We start from the raw sequence: 26,081 nt of genomic DNA, 5'->3' as shown, positions 1-26,081 counted from the left end.
CAGCCGTCATTGTTGTTTGGCGGGTCCGGGCTGGGGATTCGAACCCACCACCTTAGGTGTACGTGGCTGGCGCCTTAGCCAGTTGAGCTATAGGCGCTGAGCCACTCTCTATTTTTTCTTTATGTAAATGTTATAGTAGCATACATATCCATGTCCTGGGGTTTACTATTTTACTTTACAACATAGCTTAGAGACCTTTTCAGATTAGTATGTATAAATCTACATGATTACTTTTAGTTAACACATACTTTTCCATGGTATGTGTAAACCATAAACTACAGTTGATCAATGACTTCTTTTTTTTTCCCGTTAAATATTATCTGCAATCTTATTATCACTAACCATACATTCAAATTCAGGGTTTTGAGGTTTTCCAGAAAAGAGAGCTATTGTATATTTAGTGCAACCAGGAACATGACAGACTCAGCAGCAAACCACCAACCTAGCTACTCACTCTAATAATCAAAGGAATCCTTCCATATTTTTTAAAATGATCCCAGTAGGGACATCATAAGTAAAGGAGTATCAGAGAATATTACTATAGGGGATGGATCATAAACTTGTAAAATATAATTTTTAGCTCTCAGTTACTTTGCTTTTTGCTATTAATATAGTTAACTACAAAAAGAGAAACAGGTTAGTAATACTACTAAAAAATATCCATGAAAAACTTTAAAATTAACACAATCTCAATATTAGTTTTTAATTGACATAGAAAAATTGCATATATTTATGTACACCTTATTTTGAAATATATATACATTGTGGAATGGCTCAATTGAGCTAGTTAACGTACACATTACCTCATATACTTTGTGTGGTAATAACTTCTAAAATCTACTCTTAAATGATTTTTAAAAAATACAACACATTGTTCTTAATTACAGTGAATGCTGCATGGTAGATCTCTCCAACATTCCTACCTAAGTGAAATTCTGTATCCTATAACCAACATCCCCTGACCCTCCGGTATCCACATTTCTACTCTGCTTCTAGGAGCTGAATTTTTAAGATTCCACATGTAGGTGAAACCATGAAGTATCTGTCTTCCTGGACCTGCCTTTGCCATTTTTCACTTAACATAGTGTCCTCTAGTTCATCCCTGTTGTCGCAAAAAAAAAAAAAAAAAAAAAAAGATTTCTTTCTTTTTTAGGGCCAAATAGTATTTGTCCATACTATTTTTAGTGGACTGAAACTATATCCATTCTAGTAACAGTATGCTTTGACAGTGGCTCACTGCAAGATGTTGTAGTAGAAACCTGTAAATTAAGCAACTGTTTCTTGTGATATGTGTCATTTTCCTGGTTGGTGTGCTTTGCCAGTGGTTTTCTTAGGCAGTTCTTGAATTCTTCAATTCCTTCTCCAGTAATTGCAGATATAGGGATGATATGTTGGAACTCCATAGTCCTCTCTTGGATTCTCTCTTTTTCCCAGATAAATGCAGAAAATCTTTAGGATTCTGAAGCTGGTTCACCAATGCCTGGAATTTATCTTGGCCATCTGGCAAATACATTTTATTAATTACCAGGAGGGCAGGTTTTGTCTAAAGTTCCTCTTTGTACAACTCCAACTCTTTTGTAAGCAGTATTCTAGTTTCAAAAGCAGTTCTGTGTTGACTTTTGGAAGAAAGCTGAAATCCACAAATGTCAACAACAAAAAGAAGTTGTCTAGTTCTTGCTATATGCTTCAGGGATTTGTGGCCCATTCCTATGTTCAAATGTGCTCCTTCTTTCTGTTAAAGCTGGAAGGTCAGTTCCTGATATCTGTTTGAAATCATTATACAGAGTCTTTCCAAGTTCAGGCTTTAATGTTGTAAATGTATAATCTGCAATTGCAGGTTTTGCATGAGAAACTTGACTTAGCAAAGAGGATTTTCCAGCTTTTGGGAATCTTACTAGGTTGACATCACCTATAAGTTTTATTTTATTTATTTATTTATTTATTTATTGAGACAGAGGCTTAAGCTGTTGCCATGGGTAGAGTGCCGTGGCATCACGGCTCACAGCAACTTCCAACTCCTGGGCTCAAGCGATTCTCCTGCCTCCACCTCCCAAGTAGCTGGGACTGCAGATGCCTGCCACAACACCCGGGTATTTTTTTTTTTTTTTAAGTTGCAGCCATCATTGTTGTTTGGTGGACCCGGGCTGGATTCGAACCCACCAGCTCAGGTGTATGTGGCTGACGCCTTAGCCGCTTGAGCCACAGGTGCTGACCCAGCTATAAGTTTTAGATCAAGATGAATTATTTGTTTCTGCCCTTTCATTGGTAAGAAATTTGTAAGTACTTTACCACCGAGACCTCCTTCAGCTACCAAAATTCTATCCCCTTATTAATTGAATTCTCCTATAATTTTACCATTTTCATCAGTTATTGAAATACCCACAGGTACAGGGATTTCTTAGTCCTTTCCTTTGGAGCCTTTCTGTTCACTAAGTTATTTGCTCCTCCTTCGGTCACAAATTGTTTCTGGGGTTATTTGTCTTTAAGTTGTCTTAATGTCATTTTTGGTGGGTTACAACCCAGACATCACTGCCTCTTCCACCTTCTCCACCTAAATGAGGATAACCCATCCCACCACTTCCTCCCTTAGGTTATCAATGAAACTTCCATACTTTCTCAACAACACGCAACCTGTATACAACATGACTGCCCAGCCTGGATTCCCTCCCGCCGAAGCTGTAGGAACTTGATTTAATGATTTCTTTATTAATAAATATTTATTTTATTTTTTGAGACAGAGTCTTACTCTGTAGCTGCTGGGTAGAGTGCCATGGTGTCATCATAGCTTTCAGCAACCTCAAACTCCTGGGTTTGAGCAATCCTTTTGGCTCAGCCTCGAGAGTAGCTGGGATGACAGGTGCCCACCACAACCCCCGGCTAGTTTTTCTGTGTTTTAGTAGAGACAGGGTCTCACTCTTGCTTAGGTTGGTCTCCAGCTCCTGAGTTTAGGCAATCCACCTGCCTCGGCCTCCCAGAGTACTAGGATTACAGGTGTGAGCTGCTACGCTCGGCAGCACAAGAGAATTAATTTAAATGTTCATTAATAGGCCTGGCGTGGTAGCTCATGCCTGTAATCCTAGCACTCTTGCCTCTGGAGTACCATGGTGAGACTCTGTCCCCCCCACAGAAAATTTTTTTCTTATGGTTATAAGTGGTGCATTGAAAATCCTTTTAGGAACCTCTTTTGATTGTGTGCAAGTATTTCTGTAGAATTGATGCCAAGGATGGAATTCTTGTGGTATTTATTTAAAAATAAATCTTATTATATATGTATTTAAGGTATACAGCATGGCGTGTTACCTGATACGTAATAGTAAAAAGGCACTGTAGTGACGCAAATTAACATAAAGTTTCACATATTTTAAAATGTCCCATGTAGTCAGGTTTTCCTTCACAAAGGTTGTATCACTTCCTACCCCTTCTAGTTATTTCTCAAAGTATCCCTCTTCAACAATTACAATAATATTTTAACTTTTGTTAAACTGATGGTTGAAAACTTGTTTTCTGTTTAAATTTGCACTTTCTGATTACACGTGAAGCTGCCCTTTCCTTGTTTCCTGGGCACTTGGTTTTCATTTGTATAGTTGTTGTCCTGTATCCCCTGTTCACGTTTCCTCTGGCTTTGCCTTTCCCGCCTGATTTGTAGGTATTTATTCTGGATCGCAGACCTCTGCGTGTGTTATTTGGAAAACCCATTTCTTATTGCAAAGCTGTGAGTGTGTTCTTGTCAATGCCGAAGCTCTTCTTCTCCTTTCCCTTTCTTCTTTTCTTTCCCACCCCTCATTACCCACTCGTGTATTTGCTTAGTGCACATTTCTTGGATACCTGCTAAGAGCTAGAGACTGTGCTTAATTGAGAGGGTTACAGAGAGGAAAGTCACCTGCCATCAAATATCTTAACAGTGCACAGAGAGAAACAAGTATCCACAGATACTTAAAATTCAGTGTGATAATTGCAAATAGATGTGCTCCATCTGCAGGAGAAAATGGTGCTGGGGAGGATGTTGAGTGCTAGGCCTGGCATGTGCGGATTCACTGAGCAGGAATGCTAAGGCAAGGAGATGACCCTTAACTATGGGGGTGCATTCTGAGAAATGTGTCCCTGGGTGGTTTCGTCACTGTGCAAACTTTGGAATGGTGTACTTACACACCTAGATGGTATACAGACAGTCTGCTACACACCTAGGTGACGATATAGCCTACTGTTGCTATTATTGCCCTGATACTGGAGGCAGTTGTAACACAGTGCTGGTATGTGTGCATCTAAACATACCTAAACAGAGAGAAGGTACAGTAAGAATACGGTGTTACAGTCGTGGGACCACCATCTTACGAGTGGTCTGGCCTGGGCTGAAATGTCTGTAGGTGGGGTTGCGGCGTAGGGGGTCAGTAGGCAGCTTTGCGAATCTCTGAAGTTTCTGTTTGAGCTTGTGTAGATCATGGGGCCTTTAGGTTGTTAATGCCTAGCTTGCGAGAGGGTGATACTCTTCTGGGCCAGTCAGCACAGACTGGAAGTTACTTCACTTCTTTTGAGTTCCCTCTGCTCCTGGAACCTGGAGATTTTTCTTGCGCGTGGTGTATGTGTGTGTGTGTGTGTGTGTGTTGTGTGGGGGTGGAAGAGGTCTCCTCAGAATTTTCTTTTGGCAGCTATCTCTTCAACTATGGGTGATTTCTTTTGGAAAGTCTTAGAATTTGTGTAGTTTATAAAAGGAGGGTTTCTGTGTCAACACAGTGTGTTACGTTACTGTAGGTAGAACCACACCGTATTTTGTCTGTTGCAGCTAAGCAGACCAAGCTCAGAGTCAGTTCGCAAACTTGGCTGTGCTTGGCTGTTCCCTTCTCTGCCCACGTTGTTTATTTAAGGTACTGAGATAGTGTCTTTGAGTACTGATAAGTATGTTGAGTTTTCTTAAGACTAATTCAATGTTCTTGTACTTAAAAATTATATAGATGTTTCTGGAGTTCCTTTGATTTTGAGCACTTGCTTCCTTAAGCAGTATGTTTAGTTTTTACATTCAGTGCCCTTGAGATTAGAAGATTTTTTTGAGGAGACCTTGAGATATATTATTTCTCCTGAAACTCCCATTTTTACTGGTTGTGCCCTTTTTTTTTGTTAGAAATGTTTTGGCCACTGGCATTCTTTCCCGAAGAGGGGCCAAATACATGTTTTCACTGCAGTAAATAGCCTTTTATTTGGCAATGGATGTCTGGCTTAACATTGTTTGTAAAATTATAATTACAAAAAGGCCTATAGGCTTAGTGCCTGTGGCTCAAGCGGCTAAGGCGCCAGCCACATACACCTAAGGTTGTGGGTTCGAATCCAGCCCGGGCCCGCCAAAATAACAATGATGGCTGCAACCAAAAAATAGCCAGGCGTTGTGGCGGGCGCCTCTGGTCCCAGCTATTTGGGAGGTGGAGGCAGGAGACTCGCTTGAGCCCAGGAGTTGGAGGTTGCTGTGAGCTGTGATGCCATGGCACTCTACCCAGGGAGACAGCTTGAGGCTCTGTCTCAAAAAAAAAAAACAAAAGCAAAAACAGAAAGGCTTATATTAAAAAATATAATTAAAACAAGGCTGTCTAGAAAGTTGCTTTTTAAGTTTTTCTGTGTATTTGGGAATCATACAACATTAGCATTAGAAAGGGCTGTATGATCTAATAGATTTTACAGAAACTTTTGTAAACCACAGAAGGTAACCGGCACGCCTGTGGCTGGTGAGAAGCTGCTTGGGTAGACTCGAGCTCCTGACGAGTGGAGATCTTCCAGGACTCTACCCTGGCCAGATACTGACTGTGTGTGGGAAGTCTGGGATACTACACTTTCTAAGAGTTCTTTTAATGAAAAATAAATGTATGCATCTAAGATGCTAAGTATTTTCTATGTCTGTAATGCATGCCTTGCTTGAAGGATGGAGGTAAATGGTGTGTTTATCATTCTTTACCTGAAGACGATGTGATTTCTTCACATTTATTTTAGAACGTCCAGTTGCTGATAATGAGCGAATGTTTGATGTTCTTCAACGATTTGGAAGTCAGAGGAATGAAGTTCATTTCTTCCTTCGTCATGAACGCCCCCCCAGCAGGGACATTGGTGGGTACCATTCTGTGAATCATGACAGACACACGAGCTTCCATTTGTCCATTGGAGTAGATGGGAGTAGTAGGGGGCACAGACGAGGAGCCAGGTGATGTGAGAGGTGGAGGAGAGATTAGGAGGTTGTTTGCAGAGGGGAGAAGTTTGCGTATAGTTTTTTAATGTAGGTGGCAGGAGTAGAGCAGGTGGTTGAGACTTTAAGAAAGAAAGGGAATACTTGATAGGCCAAGGAAGTGTTTCCGTAGTCCTGATGAAGAGATTAGATTCCTCTTCTGTTGTGACAAGACAGTAGGCAACTGTGACAGATGGAATTAAGTTTATGCATTTTGTGGGAGTCATTTGAGGAAATTTTCATCTGGAAACATTTTTGTCTCTGAAGTGGGAGGCAGAGTCATCTCAAGTGGTAGTCGCGGAGGTGGGTGGGAGTTGAGCTGTGTGGAGAAAAGGAGAGGTGCTTCCTGGGGAAGGCTGGCACTGGGGGCTGCCGTGCCTGGTGAGGCTGGGGACCAGCATACCGCAGAGGAGTCTTCTTCAGTGAACAGGTGCAGTGAGAGGAGGTGAGTGAAAGAGGCAGATTGAAAGGAGATTGTGGTCCAGAGGGAGAATGTTTGAATTGGAAATTTCAGAAGTAGAGTGCGATAGACCCACAGACGAACTGAGAGGCTGGCGTTTAGTTGGTAAAGTCGTCTAGGATGAAGGCAGGCCTTGGAGGTAGAGAGAAGAAGGGACTCAGTTGGCTGCCTCTTTAGTGACTAGGGATTGTGACCAGCTATAGTTGACAATAAGAGTTTGGAGAGTGCTGAAAGTAGCACTAGACATTGGGGACACAGCTGTCCTGTGGGATGGAAGTCTGATAGGATGAGGGGGAATGAGCAGCTTCAGAGCTGAGATCCACCGGGAGGCTCTGTTCTCAGTGGGAAGTCATGGACAGTGAAGTAAGATTACTGTGTATTCCTAAAAATGTAGTTTTTAAAATGGAAAGTTAAGGGTAATTTGTGACTTCCACATGATTCTTAGGAGTAAGAATGTGGGTAACGGATGTTAGTTATTGAATGGTATAAAAATCTCAGTTTTATTTCTATTGCTTTAATACAAGTGTCCATATAGTACCTGACCATTAAAAGCAATTAAATTTAGAATATGGGATGGCGCCCGTAGCTCACTGGGTAGGGTGCTGACCACATACACCGAGACTGGCAAGTTTGAACCTGGCCCAGGCCAGCTAAAAAGCAATGACAGCTGTAACAAAAAAATTGTTGGGTGTTGTGGCGGGCGCCAGTAGTCCCAGCTACTTGGGAAGCTGAGGCAAAAGAATCACTTGAGCCTAAGAGTTTGAGGTTGCTGTGAGCTGTGATGCCACTGCACTCTACCCAGGGTGACAGCTTGAGACTCTGTCTCAAAAAAAAAAAAAAAAATTTAGAATATAGGTGGGGGTAGAGGGCAGAATTGACTTAGTCTGGCCCTGTCTACTCCACAGATGAGAAATGCTGATTGGTCCTGAGGGGTTAAGTGACTTGTCAGAGGCCACACACCTGAGGCAGAGCTAGGAGTGGAACCTGAATCACCCCGACTGGCTACCTAGTTGCCTTTCGGTATCTCTGGTGTCTGTAACTGTATTTTAAGTAATCATGTATTTTTTTCCCTAGGACCTTTTTTGTATTAATAGTTTTAAATTGGCATTTGCATCTGATTTTTATTTTGTTTTTTACTTACATTGCATACATCCTTTTCTAATTAATGAGTTGAATTTTACCCTTTCATCTACCAGTTCAGATATCTTGCTGTATAGTACTGAGTAAATTATTAAATAGTCTCTCAATAGTGCAATATGCAGTTTCACTGGGTTTGTAACGTGAGAAATATAATCTGAAGATAAAGAAGTGTTTTCACCATGTTGCTGAACACCAGTGCCACGCAGTGTTGAAATTGGGGTAAAACAGGATTGCTTTCCAGTTTCCATCAGTAAACGAAATAGTTCTCTCTTTTCGGTTTAGACAAGTAGGTTAAGGATTATGACTATATTCTTTATTCAATTTAATTAGGATCCATGACCCAGAATGTATATGAAATTATTTTAAAGCTCTTACTTTTTATTCTAATTGTGTAACTGATTATACAAAGGAGAGATTATACAAAGGAGAGATTGTCTCTTTGAGGCAACAAAGAAGGCAATTATTCTTAAATTATAAATTTTTTTTTCAGAAATATTGTGACAGATTACTTGAGTTATTTTGTCAGTGTTGAGTAGTATTTATAAAATAAAGCTGATGTGTTAGAATTAGGTGTAAGTGTGATCCTTGGCTCTGAGATAGACATGTTTATTTACTGGCATGGGAATTTGTGCTAAGATTCTTGGAAGGTATCGTAGATAATGGATTCAAAAGAAATTTTGTTCTAAAGTTTCTTAAGAGGTAATTTGATAATTATTTTAATTTCCAGGAAGTACAGGTGTGAGCTCACCTGTACTTCCATTTCATGGACTTAAAAAATTCTCTTGTTGATATTTTTTATTTCTTCTATTAGTTTAAGACTTTTCTATTTATGATGCATTAAGTAATACTGAGAGACCCATTTATTTTGGCTTGAAATATTCTTTTAGCCAAAAAGTCAGAATATAGTGTTTTTTGGTCAGTACTTTCCCAAACTAAGCAAACAGCCATTTTTTTTTCTTAGAAATGAGGAAGTACTTCATAGTACTTACAATTATTACAAAATGTCCTTAGTAAACCAAGTAATCAAAATGTTCAACTTTCAAGTGTTTCCTTCCCATAATAGATTAAAAACACTGTTAATGAGTACAAGGATAGGTTGATTGAATTTTCGGTTGTTTCTTTTAGTGAAGCTCTTGATTTTGCTCCTGAGTAGCTAAATAGAGAACTAGGAGGAACAGCTGTACACAAATGCTGTGAATTACCTGTAGTCAGAAGTGCACTTTGTTAATATTTCCTTCTTTGATACGTGGATTAGGCAGGTTTCCTCAGGAATAGGTGGCATGTGATATTTTTCCCATCCAAGTACTAACCAGACCTGACCCTGCTTAGCTCCCAAGAGCAGATAAGATCTGGCACATTCAGAGTGCTTTGGCTGTAAATAAATAGTGCTAACTATTCACTGTTCCATGTAATTGATTTTCCAAAAGAGGCTGAATTGGGTGATACTCCACTGACATTAGAAAATATTTTGTATACTTTTGGGGCTCGGCACCCAGTAGTTACAGTGCCAGCCACATATAAAGAGGCTGGTGGGTTCAAACCCGGCCCGGGCCAGCTAAAACAACGACAACAGCAACAAAAAGTAGCTGGGTGTTGTGGCGGGTGCCTGTAGTCCTAGCTACTTGGGAGGTTTAAGCCCAAGAGTTTGAGGTTGCTGTAAGCTGTGATGCCATGGTACTCTACCAAGGGTGACATAGTGAGACTCTGTCTCAAAAAAAAAAAAAAAAACCAAAAAAACATATACACACACACACACACTCTTTCAGGCTGGGCGCTGTGACTAATGCCTATAATCTCAGCACTCTGGGAGGCTGAGGTGGGCAGATCACCTGAGCTCTTGAGTTCAAGGCCAGCCTGAGCTAGACTGAGGACACCCCACCCCCACCCCCTATCTCTAAAACTAGCCAGGCACTGCAACAAAAAATAGCTGGGTGTTGTGGCAGGCACCTGTAGTCCCAGTTACTTGGGAGGCTGAGGCAAGAGAATCACCTGAGCCCAAGAGTCTGAGGTTGCTGTGAGCTGTGACGCCAGGTCCCTCTACTGAGGGCCATATAGTGAGACTCTATCTCAAAATAAAATAAAATATACTTTCAAATATATGGTAACAGAATTCAGAAATGAACTGTACTTGAGATATCTTTCAAATCTGGTGTTAATATGTAGTTTTTGAATTTTATACTTAGTGAGTGGACCAAGATCTCAGGATCCCAGTTTAAAAAGAAATGGTGTAAAAGCTTCTGCTGAACCTCGAAGAAAAGAGAACGGCGTAAGTGCTTGTTTTTAATCCATACTCTGTACCCCAATGATGTGGCTTTTTAAACTGAAAATACAGATTAGCTGTATTTATGTAAGTGGAAACCTTCCGTGTGTACTTTTTGTCTGATTTCACTCAGCATGATTATTTTGATGTTCATCTGTTACTGTATATGCCACTAGTTAGGTCCTTATGTTGCTGAGAGTCTTTGGATATTTATAGTTTTTTATCCATTCACCTGTTGATGGACATTTAGGTTGTTTCTAGTCTTTGGCTAGTCCATATCAAGCTACTATAAGTATTTGGGTATAAGTTCTTTATATGGACATATGTTTTTAATTCCTCTTGAGCAAATACTTATGAGTAGAATAGCTGGGTCATTTGGTATGTGTATGTTAATTGTTTTTCAGTTTTTGGGCAGGGCTAGGTTTGAACCCACCACCTCTGGTACATGGGGCCCGTGCCCTACTCCTTGAGCCCCAGATGCTGCCCTGTTGTTGCAATTTTTTTTTTTAAGAGACAGAGACTTACTTTGTCATCCTCAGCAGGGCGCTGTGGCATCACAGTTCACAGCAACCTCCAGCTCTTAGGCTCAGGTGATTCTCCTGCCCCTGCCTTCTGAGTAGCTGGGACTACAGGTGCCCACAACAACACCCAGCTATTTTTTGGTTGTAGTTGTCATTGTTGTTTGGCAGACCCAGGCTGGATTTGAACCCAGTGTTACGTGGCTAGAGCCCTAGCTGCTAAGCTGCAGGTGCTGAGCCACTTTCCATTTATTTGGATCTTCTTTCTCCCATCAGTGTTTTGAAATTTTCATGTATAAATCTTGTGCATTTATTAAATTTATCTCTATTTAATATTTTTGATACCATTATAAGTGGTATTTTAAAAGAAATTTTAATTTATTATTTTTAATATATAGAAACAATTGATTTCTGCAGTCTGTAATCCTGAAATATTGTTATATAATTTATTAGTTCTGGTAGGTTTATTTTTGTTTTGTTTTGTTTTTGGTTTCCTTGCATTCCAAGTTCTGGTAGCTTTTTTGTGGATTCCATAGTATTTTCTTCATAGATGATTTTGTTTTCTATGAATAAAAGCACTTTAACTTCTTTCTTGCCAATCCGGCTGCCATTTATTTCTTGTTCTTAGTTTATTGCATTGTCTAAAACCTCTAGGACAATATTGAGTAGGTGTTGTGAGAGTGGATGTTCTTGCTTTTTTCCTGAGGATTCAGTGTATCTTATTTATTTATTTATTTATTTTTTGGGACTCAGTGTATCTTGATTTTTGTTTTTGTTTTCTTTCTTTTTGAGACAGTGTCTTGCTCTTTCACTCCAAGTAGAGTACAATAGCAACATCATAGCTCACTGCAGCCTCAAACTTCTGGGCTCAGCCTTGTCCTGCCACCCTCCTGCGTCAGCCTCCTGAGAAGCTGATATTAACCACAACAGCTGGTTAATTTTTCTATTTTTAGTAGAGATGGGGGTCTCATTCTTGTTCAGGCTGGTCTCAAATCCCTACCCTCAAGCAGTCCTCCTGCCTCGGCCTCCTAGTGTGCTAGGATTACAAATGTGAGCCACTGTGCCGGGCCTGAAAATAGTATACATTTGTCTGTCCTATATCTTGAAGTTTTTAGTGCTATTATATTTTTAAATTATGTTCTGATGGTTGCATTCTGGATTTGCTGCCAATGCCTCCATACCATGCCCTAGTATAAATTAACTATAGAACAAAATTGTTCTAAATTGTTCCATTTATGTCCTTAACTGTTGAAACTAATTTTAAATTTAAAAGATTGGGCTCAGTGCCTGTGGCTCAAGTGGCTAAGGTGCCAGCCACATACCCCTAAAGTGGCGGGTGGCAGGTTCGAATGATGGCTGCAACCAAATAATAGCCTGGTGTTGTGGCAGGCACCTGTGGTCCCAGTTACTTGGGAGGCAGAGACAGGAGACTTGCTTGAGCCCAGGAGTTGGAGATTGCTGTGAGCTGTGATGTCACAGCACTCTATCCAGGAGAATAGCTTGAGGCTCTGTCTCAAAAAAAAAAAAAAATTAAAAGATTGTTGATCTGTATAAACAGACCTATGGGGGAGGAATCGCTATGATCATTTTATAGTAAGTTGGATTGTATTTGTTTGTGTTTTTATTTGCAGGTTAATAGTCCTAGGATGGATTTGACTCTTGCTGAACTTCAGGAAATGGCATCTCGCCAGCAGCAACAGATTGAGGCCCAGCAACAAATGCTGGCTACTAAGGTAGCGTCTTCTTTTAAAAAACATAACAGGCTCAGCACCTGTGGCTCAAGTGGCTAAGGCACCAGCCACATACACCTAAGGTGTCGGGTTCGAATCCAGCCCGGGCCTGCCAAACAACAATGACGGCTGCAACCAAAAAATAGCTGGGTATTGTGGCGGGCGCCTGTGGTCCCAGCTACTTGGGAGGCTGAGGCAGGAGACTCGCTTGCGCCCAGGAGTTGGAGGTTGCTGTGAGCTGTGATGCCATGGCACTCTACCCAGGGTGACAGCTTGAGGCTCTGTCTCAAAAAAAAAAACCATAACAGGCTACTATTGTTTATGTGTGTGTAAAGTTGTTTAGATTCTCCCTTCATTATTAAGCCACTTACTTCACAGATACAAGTTGATATTATTAACCTAAAAGTCACCTGCTGTGGGCAGCGCCTGTGACTCAAAGGAGTAGGGTGCTGGCTCCATATACCAGAGGTGGCAGGTTCAAACCTGGCCCTGGCCAAAAACTGCAAAAAAAAAATAAAAAAAGTCACCTGCTGTTTGGTGACTACCCTTACTACAGCATTTTGTAAAAATCCTTTTATTATCCTAATTGTTCTAATATCTTTCTGACTGCTGACTCTGTTCGAAGTTATAACCATGCTGTCTGCTAGGTATCAGCCAAACAGGAGAGGTATAAAGAGCCCTTCATCTTTGTTACTAGGAATTACTCTGGGCTATTGATACCGGAATTTCGCTCTTCAGTAGGTTCTTGGTCTCGGTGAGTCGAAGAATGAATCCGCGGACCACAGATCAGTGACAAGACAGGATTTATTTACAGAAAAGAATACAGAAGTGTCAGAGCTTCCTGGAGGGAGAGAAAACCCAAGTCAGGAGAGAAAAGCTCTCTCTTTTTGCAGTTTTTTTTTTCTTTGGCTAGGGTCAGGTTTGAACTCACCACGTCCAGTATATGGGGCCAGTGCCCTACTCCTTGAGCCACAGGCGTCGCCCAGAAAACAAACCTACCTACCTACCTCCCTCCCTGGTGGGGCAGGGCTTGCTAGTTACATTTAGTGTGTCTGGGTCATGTCTGGCCCTCAGTAGTTACATTTACTGGGGCTTGGTAGTTAGATTTAGCATGTCTGGGGCATGTCTGGGTTGTGTTTGGGTTGCAAATGAATGGCTACAATCGTCCCCCATGCCCACTCCCTAGCCCACTGGTTCCGCTGCTTGCTGCCACCATACCAGCATCACCAAGGTGGAGGCAGCCGGTCCGTGCCCCCCAGCTCCACAAGCTGGCTGGGATGCCACTTGTCCTGTATCACTATCGCGGGAGAAATTTTAAAGTTCAGTAATGGTGGTATTGTCCTCTTCTGCTGCTTGGTATTGGTACCAGCCTGCTTGCCTTCATTTAGGCATATTCTTCACCCACAATTTTATCCTAGGTCTGGCCTCTGACAGGAAGAATATGAGAAGCCGCTCTGTTACTCTCAGAACCAGTCTCACTGCTGCTGCTTCCGCTAGCCATAAGCTTCTAATTCAGCAGTTCTCAACCTGTGGGTCGCGACCCCTTTGTAACAATGAAAATACATCCTATGTATCAGATATTTACATTACGATTCATAACAGGAGCAAAATTACAGTTAGGAAGTAGCAACAAAATAGTTTTATGGTTGGGGCTCACCACAACATGAGGAACTATATTAAAGGGTCATGGCATTACGAGGCATAAGGAACGTTGAGAACCATTTAAACCAGCTGCAATCACACGTATCTCTGTAAAGGGCTGCATGCAGATATTTTGGACTTTGCAAGCACTGCTGCCTCTGTTGCAACTACTCAACTGGGCAGTTGTAAACAGCTACAGGTGATATATAAACAAATAGATGTGGCTATGTTCCAATAAAACTTTATGTACAAAAGCACATAGCAAGCCGGACTTGGCCTGTGAGTTGCAGTTTCTCAGCCTCTCGTCTAAACACCCATTATCTACAACTGACCATTCCTTTAGTGACTGTAAGTTCCCTGAAGATGGAGTAGATGATGGATGATTTGACATGGCATGTGACCTAATGGGACTTTGAAATAATGGCCAAGGGTTCTTTAAGACAGTTCTGAACATATACCATGGACATCCATGTAATATTCCCTAGGGTTCCTCTGTATCCATTTCTGTTTGTGGTACCAAAAACTTTTTCAAAATCGTGTATCATTCAAATTTCAATATGCATGTGAATCATCTAGGGATCTTGTTTTAAATGGATATTCTGATTCAGTAAGTATGGGTTAGGGGAGTGATTTTCAATTGGTGTGCCCTGAGAGGATCTTGGCTATGCCACAAACGTTTTTAAAGATCATTAATGAATTAGTAATAATTATTAGTTTTTAGAGACAGAGTCTCACTTTGTTGCCCTTGGTAGAGTGCTGTGGCATCACAGCTACAGCAACCTCCAGCTTTTGGGCTTAGGCAATTCTCTTGCCTCAGCCTCCCAAGTAGCTGGGACTACAGGCGCCTGCCACAGTGTCCAGTTATTTTTTTGTTGCAGTTTGGCCAGCACTGGGTTTGAACCCACTACCCTCGGTATATGGGGCTAGCACCTTACTCATTGGTAAGTGGCTTAGTGTATGTGGCTGGCACTGTAACCACTGTGCTAAGGGCACTCATAGCCATAGATGCCGCCCTATTATTATTTTTTTTTTGAGACAGAATCTCACTATGTTGTCCTTGGTAGAGTGCTATGCATCACAGCTCATAGCAATCTCAAACTATTAGGCTTAAGCAATTCCCTTGCCTCAGCCTCCCAAATAGCTGGGCCTACAGGTTCCTGCCACACGCCCGGCTATTTTTTGTTGCAGTTGTCACTGATGTTTTGCTGGCCTGGGCTGGGTTCAAACCTGCCAGCTTTAGTGTATGTGGCTGGTACCGTAACCACTGTGCTAAGGGCACCGAGCCTGAAATTATTTTTGAAAGAAGTTCAGAGCATAGTAAGTATATTCTTTTTTTTAACTCCTTTTTTTGATCAACATAATTTACATGTGCCATGGAAGTTTAACTGTCAGTTCAAGTGTGTGTGAGGTAAAAAAGGTTGAAAAATACTGGATTAGGGTTTCAGAGTCTGCATTTCCTTTTTTCTTTTCTTTTCTTTCCTTTTTTTTTTTTTTTGTTGTTGTTGAAACAGTCCTACTCTGTCACCCTGGGTAAAGTGGTGTGATGTCAGCTTACTGCAACCTCAGACGCCCTAGCTCAAGTGATCTTTCTGCCACAGCCTCTGAGTAGCTGGGACTGTAGGCATGTGCTGTGATGCTTGGCAGATTGGTTTTTTTTTTTTTTTTTTTTTTGCAGTTTTTGGCCAGGGCTGGGTTTGAACCCACTACCTCCAGCATATGGGGCTAGTGCCCCACTCCTTTGAGCTACAGGTGCCTCCCTGGTTTTTACATTTTATTTTTTGTGGAGATGCAATCTTACTTTTGGTCAGGTAAGTCTTAAATTCTTGAGTTCAAGGATTCTCTTGCCTCAGCCTTCCAGAGCCCTGAGATTCCAGGTGTGAGCCACCTGCCTGGCAGAGATGTTGTAGCTCTAACAAGCTCACAGGTGATACTGACATACCATTACATTAAGAGGGAGGCTATATAGAGAGGGTGCCCAAAGTCATATGCACATTTTAAGAAAGGAGGGGCAGCATGTGTGGCTCAGTGAGTAAGGCACTGGCTCCATGTCCTGAGGGTGGTGAGTTCAAACCCGGCCCTGGCCAAACTGCAACAACAAAAAATAGCCGGGCGTTGTGGTGGGCACCTGTAGTCCCAGCTACTCTGGAGGCTGAGGCAAGAGAATTGCCTGAGCCCAGGAGTTGGAGGTTGCTGTGAGCTGTGATGCCACGGCACTCTACCTAGGGTGATAAAGTGAGACTCTGTCTCTAAAAAAATAAATAAGTAAATAAAAAGGAACAAACTGTTTAAAATTGTAATACTCAGAATATACTGATAGTGTTTATTATTACGTATATTCTATCTCTTGTAATTGCAGGAGTCAAATGTGATTTGAATATTATAATTTTAAGACCGGTTTTCCCTTCCTTAAGGAGACATTTTTTTGACACCTTCTGTAGTGATACAAAAAGGAGGTTGTTACAGAATAAATCTCTAACCCCAGAGTCTTTATTTTGAAATTATTTCCATGTTATTTATATGCTTAGGCATTGTGATCTAAGAAGTAGTTCTGTTATTCATTTTTAGTTGGAAAAATTTCAGTTTTAAATTCTATAGTTTTCTAAAGGTGTTAAGCTCTCTGAGTTACCATTTATTAAATGCATGCTCTGTAAGCTGCTGCTCAAAGAAATTTACATTTTGCATTCCATTTAATTCTCACTGTGGTAACAGAGGTAGTTACTATTGATCAGCCTTATGTTATAGATAAAGAAACATAGATTTGTATATGTGGTGCAGTTACATGAATTTGTTCAAGGTCTCATCACTAATAAGTGGCAGAGCTTGGGTTTGAATGTAGATTTACTTCAAATTCCACTTTTTTTTTTTTTTTTTTTTTTTGAGACAGGAGCCTCAAGCTTCGCCCTGGGCAGAGTGCTGTGGCATCACAGCTCACAGCAACCTCTAACTCCTGGGCTCAAGCGAGTCTCCTGCCTCAGCCTCCCAAGTAGCTGGGACCACAGGCGCCCGCCACAATGCCCAGCTGTTTTTTGGTTGCAGCCATCATTGTTATTTGGCAGGTCCAGGCTGGATTCGAACCTGCCACCTTAGGTGTATGTGGCTGGCGCCTTAGCCACTTGTGCCACAGGCACCAAGTCAAATCCCACTTTCTTATACTACTGCTTATTCATACATGAACTTCTTAAAGTTGTTGCAGACAGTTTATGTAAACTGGCCCAGTAAGGTGGCTCACATTTGTAATCTCAGCACTTTGGGAGGTGAAGGCAAGAGGATGGCTTGAGGCCAGGAGTTCAGGATAGCCTGTGCAGCATGATGAAACCCTGTCTCCACACAAACTCCCCAAAATTAGTAGGGTGTGTTGGTGTGTGCCTGTAGTCCCAGGTACCTGGGAGGCTGAGCTGGGAAGGTCCCTAAAGCCCAGAAGTTCAAGGTCACAGTGAGCTATGATTACACCACTGCCCTCCAGCCTGGGCAACAGAATAAGACCCTGTCTCTATAAAAAAAAAGAAGAAGAAGAAGAAAACTAGCTCAAGTTCACTGCTTCCTTGCTATGTAAGAACTGCTGGGATTGAAAATACAGATTCCTGGATCTTATCTCTAAGAGATTTGGGGATAGGTTCAGAGTGTCTATTATGAGCAAACTCCAGTGTATTTCTGATGGCAATATGTAGGACAGAGGATGAGACCCAGAGCGGAGTTGTAAGTGTACCTCAGTCTCAGCACCTGTAGGTTGTGGTCAGATTATTTTGAGGTTAGGGGTATACCTGCTTAAAACAATACACCTAATGATTGCTTTTATCCTTAGGAACAACGTTTAAAGTTTTTGAAACAACAAGATCAGCGTCAGCAGCAACAAGCTGCTGAGCAGGAGAAGCTTAAGCGACTGAAGGAAATAGCTGAGAGTCAGGAAGCTAAGCTAAAAAAAGTGAGGGCTCTGAAAGGCCGTGTGGAGCAGAAGAGGCTGAGCAACGGGAAGCTCGGTGAGCTGCTCGCAGGAGATTTACTCTAATACCTGAGGCTGCATGTTAAATTTTGGGGTATAAAAGATCACCTTGGTGTAATAAGTTTATATAAATTAGTCATAAGGAGAATAAAGTGACTCTTCGTAGATAACTTTGACAGAAATTCTTAGAAAAGTATAATTCACTGAAATTTTGATGCTTCTGGTTTTTCTGACTTGAATTCAGCTGTTAAATGTTTTAGATAAGATTTCTAAGATACCTTTGGAATATATAGTAACAGTAGTTTTTTCTTTCTCTAAATATTTTTAGAGAAAATAAACTGAAACAAACAGTGAAAATTTGAAGGATTTTTATTCGTGTTAACTCCATCTATTACAATGCCATTTTAAGCAAAATTTTAGGGAATTCATAGTTCCATATACCATTATAAAATTGAAAAGAAGGTCTAAAGAAATTTCATTGTTTCTAAAATTTGTAGTTTGATATTTAATAATCATAATACAAATTCTGATAAAAGTTACATTGAGACACAAGGACAGCACAGACATTTAGAGATATCTGAGTTGATTTCAGTTTTTTTGAAAATAAACAGGCTGGCTCTAAGATGTTCTGAAAAATTTGTCAACTTTTTATTAGAAAGTTTATTATAAAGCTTGGTTGCCTGGGAAGTCATCAGTTTTTGTTTTTTCGACGATTGTTTCTATTCTCTCTCTCTCATTCTAGTGGAGGAAATTGAACAGATGAATAGTTTGTTCCAGCAGAAACAGAGGGAGCTCGTTCTGGCTGTGTCAAAAGTAGAGGAACTGACAAGACAGCTGGAGATGCTCAAGAATGGCAGGATCGACGGCCACCACGATAACCAGTCTGCTGTGGCGGAGCTGGATCGTCTCTACAAGGAGCTGCAGGTACACCATAGCCGTTTCCTCATACCACGCAGCCTCCTCTCCAAGGACAGAATCTGTGGGAAGTGCTGGATTTGTTGCTTTTCCTGAAGGGGGCGAGGGCATGTGTGGGGAGAACCTAAACGCCACAGAATCTAGAATAAACTTTCTAGTGCCTCAGACAGGAAATTGAGGCATTCCTCATAACCACAGCCGGTGGTCTAGCAGATGTCACTTAATTTTAAACCGTGAGATGAGAAGTGTGGATGGAGAGGAAGGACCTGACGTTTTTAGAAATTGTACAATAGTTAACCGTGTGGTTATCTGTTTGAATGATTTTTCTTCCTCCTCTTTGGCTACTTCTCCCCCACGCCCCCCCCACTTGTTTTATTCAGTTAAGAAACAAATTGAATCAAGAGCAGAATGCCAAGCTACAACAACAGAGAGAGTGTTTGAACAAGCGTAATTCAGAAGTGGCAGTCATGGATAAGCGTGTTAATGAGCTGAGGGACCGGCTCTGGAAGAAGAAGGCAGCTCTACAGCAAAAAGAAAACCTACCAGTAAGTGGGCTGTTTTGTAATACGTGGGGGAGGAGGGAAAAAACGCAACCAGCCCAGTGAGGTCAGTTATTCGTAAGCAGCTTCTTTAGTCCTTACTCTGTGCCCTCAGAAAACAGAGACAGTGCTTATGGATCCTCCAGAGATAATCCACTGCTTTTTAACTTTTCGATGTTGCTATCTATGTGGCTCTTTCTTTCTAATGCTTGTAATAAAGTGTGGGTGAGAATTTATTGAGAAGTGTTTTTATTTTGGAATATTTCTTGTGGGTTTTCTGGCTAGACTCTGAAAGTGCTTACTTAAAAGAATTATGAAAATTTTACAGCTCTTTGTGAGTTCCATCTTCCACTATGACTTTTAATACTAAAGGACCTGTGCTTTTCCCTTAAGGCTTCATCTGATGGAAATCTTCCCCAGCAAGCGGTATCAGCCCCAAGCCGTGTGGCTGCGGTAGGACCCTATATCCAGTCCTCTACTATGCCACGGATGCCCTCAAGGCCTGAACTGCTGGTGAAGCCGGCCCTCACAGATGGTTCCTTGGTCATGCAGACTTCAGAGGGGCCGATGAAAATACAGACACTGCCCAATATGAGGTCGGGGGCTGCTTCCCAAACTAAAGGTAAAAACATGTTATTTCTAATTCCTTAATAGTTTAGTTCTTTCCCATCCTGACTATTCTTTTTCCCAAGTTTGAGTTAAAAAAAAAATTTTTGTCCTTGTATTCATTGTTTTTGTTTAAATTCTACACATTCCTTTGTATTCTTTGCTACTGCAATAAGTTTTAATATTTCTAATTTTTTAATTGATAGATCATAGTGATAAGTTTTTTTAATCCTAAATAATATAATTCTACTCAGGAAATGAAATATATTTTTGCAAATCTGAAAATTGTTTTCAAAAGTTCCTTCTTGTTATTAAGGACATTTTGATCTGATGTTATTAATAATTTGAGAACTTTTAGTTGTGTTGTCTTTGCAAAATGTGAGGTTGTGAATCTGTTCCATTGATGAATGGTGTTAAATACTCATCTATGCTCATATACATGAGAATTTGCTGATAATTTTAAAAATAAAAGTAAACATATTGTGCGATTAAAAGTGAAAATAACAAAGGCTGTTTGTGTTAGTGATTTTTGCATTCTGTGTAGTCTTCAGATACGTGGGGAGGGACACGCTAGAGTTTTGTGACAGGAGGAGAAAATGAAGGGAGACCTACAGGAAAAGCAGGACGCAACGCCCATTAATGACCTTGCCCTCCAGACCCCGGAGGGAGAAGTAGGAGTGAAAGTAACAGTCTCTTTCCTACAATCATTGTCAGATGCAAGAAATAACTAATTTTAAAAGTATTCACTATTTTGCCATAATTACTTCTGTGATATAATAGTGGCATGTAGTCTGGATTTTATTGTAGAAACTTATATTTATTTTTGTTTCTATAAGAAAAAATAAAAGCTGTGGCTTTTAAAATTAGTTAAAACCTGAATATACTGATTTGGGGAAGACCGTGGTTGAAGTCATGGGTTACAAGTCCCCACATTTGCCCTTTTTTGCATGTGCATCGCTGAAGTTAATGTATTGGATATACCATAGACCTTGAGGTCTGCTGAATTCAAACTCATTTTCTGGGTGTGACGGTGACATTTTCTAACACCAAGGAATAAAGTGTTTTTACTGGTTCAAGCAGACTTTCTATTTGCTATGACTAATGTTAAATTGCTTGAGTAAGGTGGTAGAATCTGAGAAATAGAGAATCTAATACAGCATTTTCTAAGTGCATTTACTGGGATAAAAGTAAAGGAATTTTTACTGGAAATTCCTTTACTGGAATTTAAAGCTGTTTTTAGAAATTAAAAGTCTTTGCAAGTAAGATTAACCATTAAAAATCTGTTTAGAATGTTGAATTATTTATAGCTGCTTTTCTATATTCCAGGCTCTAAAATGCACTCATTCGGTCCTGATTGGAGCCCTTCCAATGCAGATCTTTTCCAAAACCAAAGCTCAGCTTCTGTACCTCAGAGTGCTGGGAATACTCTGGACCAAGGTGAGGTTTGTTTGTGCTACTCCTGAACATTATACTTTTATCATCTAGCACTCTGGGAGGCTGAGGCGAGTGGATTGCCTGAGCTCAGGAGTTCAAGACCAGCCTGAACAAGAGTGAGACCTGTCTCTAAAAATAGCTGGGTGTTGTGGGTGCCTGGAGTCCCAGCTATTCAGGAGGCTGAGGCAAAAGAATTGTTTGAGTCCAAGAGGCAAAAGAATTGCTTGAGTCCAAGAGTTTGAGGTTGCTGTGAGTTACGACACCAAGACATTCAACCCCAGGGTGACTGAGACCCTGTCTCAAAAAAAAAATTTTTTTTTTTTTGTTCATCATTTATAAGGCACTGTGTATTCTTTTTAGATAGTCCATTTTCTAGTGTATTCAACTAAGTATGTAACAGTATTTATTTCACCTTCATTTAGCTGGGGAATTAGTGTTTGAGTTATTTTTATACCACTTTAATTTAAAAATAGGAAAGTACTCAGTAAGTATAGAGTTTCAGAGAGATAAACTTTTCAGCAAATAAGAAATTTTATTCTAAACAGTTGGAGTATCATTGTGATTTTTTTTTCCTGTCTTCAGTTGATGATGGAGAGGTTCCACTGAGGGAGAAAGAAAAAAAAGTGCGTCCCTTTTCAATGTTTGACACGGTAGACCAGTCTGCTGCCCCACCCTCCCTCGGTACTCTGAGGAAGAACCAGAGCAGTGAAGACATCTTGCGGGATGCCCAGGTACTTAAGAATATCCTGGTTTTTAAACTTTAATGGTCATTTTGTGATGCCATTTTTAGGAAGGATTAAGTATTATGTGAGGGATAGTAGAGGAACCAATATATCTGGAAGGATACAAACTGTAACAGTATTGTATGTGTTATTTTAGTTTCTCTTGCTGGAGCCTGTGCTCTCACACCACACTGGGGGAAGGCTGACATACTTGCTTCTGGGTCATTTTGTGTCTCTCTCTAAAATAGGTGCTAAAGAACATTCTATTTGTGCTGTTCATGTATCTTATTTCTTCAAAATTTGGAGCTGAGGTTATGCCCAATGATTTGATAGTAAATCTATAAATTTTGGATCTTAACCTTTGCTAACTAGGTTATGGGCGAGTTCTCCAAGTCAGGTGTTTTTTGCCACAGTGGTCTAGATTTCATGAAGTTCTGATGAGCAAGAATGTTTTTGTTCATTGGTGCCATCTGTGAATATGAAAGATGGCAGCTAAAAGTTTTCAAGCAGGCACTTACAGTTGCCCAGATAAGAAGTGGAAACGAGGAGAAAGTCATATAAGGGACAGATTGTATTGCATTAGTGAAATCCTGTATTAAATATGATTACATACAGACATTTTAACAATTTGAAAATGTAGATCTAATATTTTTATAGTGTATGCTTGTATTTGTGAAATGAGGTTATGCATAGCATTCTATATATACCCAGTTATTCAGTGTTTTTTTTTTTAATTCAGTGTTTTAACTGGCTTTTGCATATGTGTGTGTATTACAGGCTTCCAATAAAAATGTAGTTAAAGTACCACCTCCTGTTCCTACCAAACCAAAACAGATTAATTTGCCTTATTTTGGACAAACTAATCAGTCACCTTCGGACATGAAGTCAGATGGAAATCCTCAGCAATTGCCAACAATGGTCATATCCATGGGAAGCCAGCCCCAGCCTGCAGGGCGGCCACCCAGAGCCCTGCTGCCATCCAGCGCGCCTGCACCTGGCCAAGAGCAAGCCCTTCCTCCGGGCTCAAAGCAGGAGAGTCCACCTGCTGCTGCTGTCCGGCCCTTCACTCCCCAGTCTTCCAAAGACACCCTACTTCCTCCCTTCAGAAAACCCCAGACTGTGGCAACAAGCTCGATATATTCCATGTATACACAGCATCAGGCTCCAGGGAAAAACTTCCAGCAGGCCGTGCAAAGTGCTTTGACCAAGACACATACCCGAGGGCCACACTTTTCCAGTGGTAAGGTTCTCCACCCTCATCGGTATTATGTTTAAATTCTGCACCAAAGCTGCAAAAATAATTTGGTCTCTAATTTGACCGATGTTCTAGGAATTTTGTTTACTTGTGGCTTCTGATTTTTATTGGGAGCTTAGAGTGCCTGCTTAATGTCAGCTACTTGAATAGGCACTGAAGATACTAGGTGAATGAAGTGTGTTCTCAGGTCTGAAGGAGCTCACAGGTGGGCGGAGAGCAAATTTGCATAGGTTGTTACAATTTAGCAGGCTGTGCCTTCACTGTAGGTTTAACCAGATGTTCTTGGCACATAGAGGATTAGACAGTTGCCCCTCTCTGTATGTTTTCTTCAGAAAGTAACAACACTCTACTGTATTTTAAGTTGTTCTATGAGGGCACGCCACTAATTGAATGTAAAAAGCGTAATAGCTTGTGTTAAACATATACATTCTGGAGATTTGTTGGGTTCTTCCTAAATTATAGTTCATAGGACTAGAATAAAATTGACCATGTTTTAATTGAATGAAAATGGATTTCTAGTCATGGAAAAAGCATGGTATTGGAACCTAAGATGTCTAATGGAAATTGGACAGCAAAGAATCAGTGTCTTACTGTCTCTTGTTCCTTTCTTTTTATGGGTCTTTGGTGAAAGCTGAATAATTTGGGAATTAGATAATTTTGATACAGTCAGTTTTGCTTTTCTTTGAGATAGAATCTCACTTTGTCACCCTTGTGGAGTGCCCTGATGTCCTAGCTCACAGAAACCTCAAACTTGGGCTTAAGCAATTCTCTTGCCTCAGCCTCCTTAGTAGCTGGGACTACAGGTGCCCACAGCAACACCCGGCTAGTTTTAGAGACAGAGTCTCACTCTTGCTTAGGCTGGTCTCAAACCTGTGAGCTCAGGGCAATCCACCTGCCTCAGCCTTCTGGTGTGCTAGGATTATAGGCATGAGCCACAACACCCGGCTGATACAGTCAGAATGTTAATTGGGCAGGGGGGAATATAAGTGGTTCTTAATAATTTTATGAGCCCGATACTTCTCATATTAATTCAGTTTTGAAAAGTGTGAAAGATAGGATAGTGCGTGTTTAATTTTAATCTGGACACATGAGAGGATTACCGATTTTCATTGGTTCTAAATGTTTTTTACATTTGGACATTTGGATGTTTCAAATTTGGATGCTACAGTCAATGATTTCTTAATAATTGGCAACATTTTATTACTGTTTCCTGAGATAATAGTGCGTGTTATAATCAGTAGGGGGTTTAATTCTGTAATTCTGTAATAGGTTTATTATACAAAGGTGGGACCCTTGCTTTATCATTTGTTATTTTTAAAAAATTATTTATATTTTAAGGGCATTATATAATAAAAACTATGAAATCAAAAGGGGCTTCAGTTATTGTTAGCTGTTTCTGTTTTTTGCCAGTTTTGTTTAATTAATGCTAATCAGGGCTTTTTCTTCTTCTTCTTTTTTTTCCTTTTCCAATTAGTATATGGCAAGCCTGTGATTGCTGCTGCCCAAAATCAACAACAGCACCCAGAGAACATTTATTCCTCCAGCCAGGGCAAGCCTGGCAGTCCAGAACCTGACACTGAACCAGTTTCCTCAGTTCAGGAGAACCATGAAAACGAAAGAATTCCTCGACCACTCAGCCCAACCAAATTATTGCCTTTCTTATCTAATCCTTATCGAAACCAGAGTGATGCTGACTTAGAAGCCCTACGAAAGAAATTGTCTAATGCACCAAGGCCACTAAAGAAACGTAGTTCTATTACAGAGCCAGAAGGTCCTAATGGGCCCAATATTCAGAAACTTTTGTACCAGAGGACCACTCTTGCTGCCATGGAGACCATCTCTGTCCCATCGTACCCATCTAAGTCAGCTTCACTGATTGCCAGCTCAGAAAGCCCAGTGGAAATCCCAAATCCATATTTACATGTAGAGCCCCAGAAGGAAGTGGTCTCTCTGATTCCTGAACCATTGTCCCCAGAGGCTGTGGGGAGTGCCAGTCCAGAGAACAGTGACATGCCAATTCCTTCTTCAGGCCTTGATCGTGTGCCTGAAGGAGTCCCAGACAGTAGCTCTGATCTCCAGCAGAATGTGGAAGAACCAAATCCAGAGGCTCCCCGTCTGCTTGAGGTGTACCTGGAGGAGTACCCTCCCTACCCACCTCCACCGTACCCTTCTGGGGAACCTGAGGGGCCTGGAGAGGATGCTGTGAGCATGCGCCCCCCTGAGATCACTGGGCAGGTCTCTCTGCCCCCTGTAAGTAATGTGGCGTCTCACGGCCTTCTTGGGAGTCTTTTACCTTGTCATGGTCTTCTGGGTGCTCACACGCTTTTCCAGTTTGGCCATTTATTTTATAATTCCTTTGGCACAGAGTTGATCTTATAAATGTTCTCAAAATGCAATATATTCAATACAGAGAACATTTTTTGTACTTTAGACAGAAACCATTTCTTTGTGGAAGAAACAAGAGTTTTGTTCTTAGCCCTATAAACACCACAATCCTTGTGTCCTCTCTAGCTGATGTCATGTATTAGGAAAGCGTCACTCAGCTGGGACTGAAAGGCCTAGATTTGAAACTGTAGATCACTAGCTTAGCTGTGCAAAGTGAGGCAGATGGTGGAACATCCCTCATTGGTTATTTCTTCCTTTTTCAGTTTTTTCTAGCAGTAGAAATTATTTTTTAACAAAACAGGTGAAATGGCTCGGCGCCTATAGCTCAACCGGC

The 26,081-nt window shown here is 40.9% G+C and overlaps 1 protein-coding gene and 1 pseudogene across 3 annotated transcripts in view; one reads left to right on the top strand and one right to left on the bottom strand.

Moving 5' to 3' along the window:
• The window catches only part of TP53BP2 (tumor protein p53 binding protein 2), a 79,144-nt gene that overhangs the window by 36,432 nt on the left and 16,631 nt on the right, over positions 1-26,081 (top strand). Inside the window, exons 3-13 of one of the 3 annotated variants that reach the window (XM_003790971.2) lie at positions 5,974-6,087; positions 9,986-10,068; positions 12,212-12,313; positions 17,754-17,928; positions 18,634-18,815; positions 19,187-19,351; positions 19,739-19,967; positions 21,278-21,388; positions 21,968-22,116; positions 22,885-23,347; positions 24,837-25,612. In XM_003790971.2, the coding sequence (XP_003791019.1) occupies positions 5,974-6,087; positions 9,986-10,068; positions 12,212-12,313; positions 17,754-17,928; positions 18,634-18,815; positions 19,187-19,351; positions 19,739-19,967; positions 21,278-21,388; positions 21,968-22,116; positions 22,885-23,347; positions 24,837-25,612 (2,549 nt within the window). The remainder of the gene's footprint in view (positions 1-5,973; positions 6,088-9,985; positions 10,069-12,211; positions 12,314-17,753; positions 17,929-18,633; positions 18,816-19,186; positions 19,352-19,738; positions 19,968-21,277; positions 21,389-21,967; positions 22,117-22,884; positions 23,348-24,836; positions 25,613-26,081) is intronic. The other 2 variants (XM_023513892.1, XM_023513893.1) reach the window with 2 other exon arrangements.
• LOC105887077 lies at positions 1,182-2,644 on the bottom strand (annotated as a pseudogene).

This window comes from Otolemur garnettii, unplaced genomic scaffold (genome assembly GCF_000181295.1).
Source record: "Otolemur garnettii isolate 467f Iridium unplaced genomic scaffold, OtoGar3 scaffold00045, whole genome shotgun sequence".
NCBI classification, from domain to species: Eukaryota; Metazoa; Chordata; class Mammalia; order Primates; family Galagidae; genus Otolemur; species Otolemur garnettii.
Note: the sequence above shows the minus strand (reverse complement) of the source record. Positions and strands in the feature narration are given on the sequence as shown.